At 50.4% G+C, this 3,004-nt stretch overlaps 1 protein-coding gene across 1 annotated transcript; it reads left to right on the top strand.

The window, feature by feature from the left end:
- Positions 1-2,250: 2,250 nt before the first annotated feature.
- NGA_0443000 (uncharacterized protein) lies at positions 2,251-2,568 on the top strand (the record flags this gene model as incomplete). Its single annotated transcript, XM_005853860.1, has 2 exons — positions 2,251-2,342; positions 2,436-2,568. Coding segments are annotated over 2 exons (225 nt in total), but the record flags the coding sequence as incomplete, so codon positions are not given.
- Positions 2,569-3,004: the final 436 nt, after the last annotated feature.

Here is a 3,004-nt window from a genome sequence, read left to right as displayed (position 1 = left end):
GAGGGAGGGAAGGAGGGGCGGGGTTTCCTCGACGTTCCGTCCCCCTTCCTGGTGCTCGGAGGGCGCGTGGTGTCATGTTCTTTTTTGTCGTTTGTACCATTGCTTTATCGATCGACCTTGAGGATTAAGGAAGGTCTTATTTGGCCCCCTCATCCCTTCGCCCTGGTCTTTGGCCGTCCTTCCTCATCCTCTTCCCCCGAACTCGCCTCGTCTTTTGCCGACTGCTCACACCTTCCTTTTCGTGTCTTCCTTCCTCATCACCTCATACCTATCATGGCCACTCAGAGGTGCAATGGTACACCTGCAGCTCCGACGGCGAGCTCGTCCCTGTCAAGTCCACTTTGTTGGAGAAATTGGAGGGACAGTAGAGGGAGCGAGCGATGGGCGGGTTTGTCGGTGGAGCACGTGGAGGAAGGCGAGGAGCGCGTGATCGAACACCGAGAGGGGGAGCCCCGGGGGGGTCATGGAATCAATGAAAAAAGCCTTCCTTTTGCGGGGAGAGGACGCGACGTGCGGTGCAGAAGGTGGCCTGCGGTCACTGGAGAGGTACGGGTAGAGAGACTATGAGAGGATGGGAGGGAGAAGGAGAAACATAAGACACAGTCGGCTCCATGCGATAGCATGAGTGCAAGGCATGTGTAGAAAAGGTCGCGTGATACAGGGAGAGAAAAGCGCTAGCAAATGTCATAGAGTGGTGGATCGTGCGTGGTATGCCCGGAGTCGGTGCGCGAGGAGAGGGTCTAGAGAGAATGAGAAAAACGGTAGGGATGAGGCCGCCGTACGGCGAGAAGGGGCGGGGATGGCGCGATGAAGACTTCTTTTCATCCAGGTTGCATGCTGCGTGTATGTATTGGAATAGGTCAAAAGCCTCTGTCTCGTGGCGAAGGACCAAGGTGCTCGTTTTGAGCAATGCGTCATGTGCGAGAGGACCACAGCACGTACGTCAATTTTGAGGAAACCTTCAGATTGAAAGAACAAATACAGAGACCACAAGGGGTGACGTTGAGATTCCACTTTTCCGTCGCTCAGAGCTTCTTATCTAAAGGCAACGAGCGAGGCTTTTTTAAATCTATTTAGTGTGTACTTTTATCGCTTTCGGAGGACGAAGTCAAACCTCAGCTTTGTGTTTCTCCCCCTTTAATATTGACAGAAGAGCCACGCCTACGTGAAAACAGCGACTGCTCCCGTGGAGCATAGCAGTACCTTTGCATATGCAACGTGCGCGATTTATATAAATGCGTCGAATAGATTGATCAACCTCAGACTCTGACAAGAAACTCCTGATATTCGGGTTTCATCTCCTGTGGCATCCTTAGAAAGAGAAATGTGAGATTTCAAAGACGGCGTCAATGCGCGTGGTTTACCGGGAGGGGGGCTACATAATGATAACATAAACTACGAGTGAGGAGAATTTAGGAAGATTTCGATACGAAATTCGACGTGCAAACCTTCGACGGTGTCAAAAAGCAACAATTTGTTTTTCAAAATTAAATTATCTTCAAGTAATTTAGAAAAAATCATAACTCTTCTTCATCCAGACGTTAACGTAGTAAGTGAAAGGATGGAGCGGTCGAGCCGGTGCGTTCTTCATCGATAGGAAGAGCAAATTTTTAACCTTAATATGTCTTTATCTTCATCAGCAAATGCCAACACCCTGAATCAACACTTATCAAGATTGTAGACATTTCTTTACACACACCCTGGCGGCCATGTAGGAATATGTATCCCACAAAATTGATTTTTTAATAACCTCCCCCTTTGTTCCTCGCTCCTCCTTTGCTTCAAGCCACCAACCTCCTCCCCATAAAAATATACCTTGAAAGGACACAATTTCGTACGAAGTCATGCATGGCTCCGTGCAGACGTTGGTGCTTTTCAGTGGGCAAGTGTAAACGAACACTAATGACGATTGAACCCAGCTTGCATTGTGATGAAGCTTAATTGCTCTGTTCGACAGATCTACTTGCTACGTTTCTTTCTCTAATAACCAACCTTGTCCAAACCTTTCAAAAATATAAACCCCAGACAAGACAGTATCTCGGCATCAAATCACGGTACACGTACAACCTCGTCGGGGGTGAACGCGACATCATCGCCCCCGAAAAAACTGGCAAGGCATTCCTCTTGCAGCTGTCTAGTGCCCTTTCTTCTCCTTGCGACGATTTCCTTCCTGATCGACCTTGGCAGTACCGTCCAATTTTTCACTACAATTCGTAGCATTATCCAATATCAACAAAATCAATTGCCAAGCTTTATATCTACTACATCGTTGCAACCTTATCGGAGGCTATTGCGTGCCAGGCACGCGTTTGGCCGGCGCCCCTCCTACCTTCCTCAATCAGGTATACATACGAGGGGAAATCGTAAGTTTTGAAGCCTTCATTTAAAACCTGATATCAAATCTTGCATTTACATGCCTCTCTCGCCATCCCTAGCGACGGGGTCGGCTTTGTCACTTTCCTTCTTTCCTTTAGGCTGCGGTCTTCCATCCTTTCCTGGCCTGGTGCCCCGGCAGGATTCGCGGATGACGTCATACTTCAAGCAGCCTGCGTTGGGAGCGCAGAGAAGCACGTGGATGGCGGAGGAGGAGGGAGGGAAGGAGGGGGAATGTGCTGTGAGGGATGGAAAGGGAGGAGGTGAGGTTGTGGAGGTGGATGTGGAGGAAGCGGGGTCACCCTTGATGGGGGGAGAAGGGCAAGGGGAGGGAGGGAAAAAGCGAAGAATGAAGGTAGAAAAGGAGAAAGATGGCTGCGTGCAGAAGGAAAAGAGAGAAGGGGGAGAAGTCAACGGTTTGGGAGCGGCTTTTCAACGGCACACGAGTGCCTTCCACGAGGTCTCCCAGGTAGGAAGGCGGGCAGGCAACAGGCGGGCGGGATGACGACAGAGGGATCGGAGGAGGGAGTGGACGGAAAGGAGAGGAATGGGAGAAAAAAAGGACGCTTGGGCAAGGAGGACGGCGATGCAGAGAACGGTAGATTCAGCACCTCCCTCCCTCCCTCCCTCC

Source organism: Nannochloropsis gaditana (genome assembly GCF_000240725.1).
Source record: "Nannochloropsis gaditana CCMP526 unplaced genomic scaffold scaffold703, whole genome shotgun sequence".
Taxonomy (NCBI): domain Eukaryota; class Eustigmatophyceae; order Eustigmatales; family Monodopsidaceae; genus Microchloropsis; species Microchloropsis gaditana.
The sequence above is the reverse complement of the archived record's forward strand: the minus strand, read 5'-3'. Positions and strand labels throughout refer to the sequence as shown.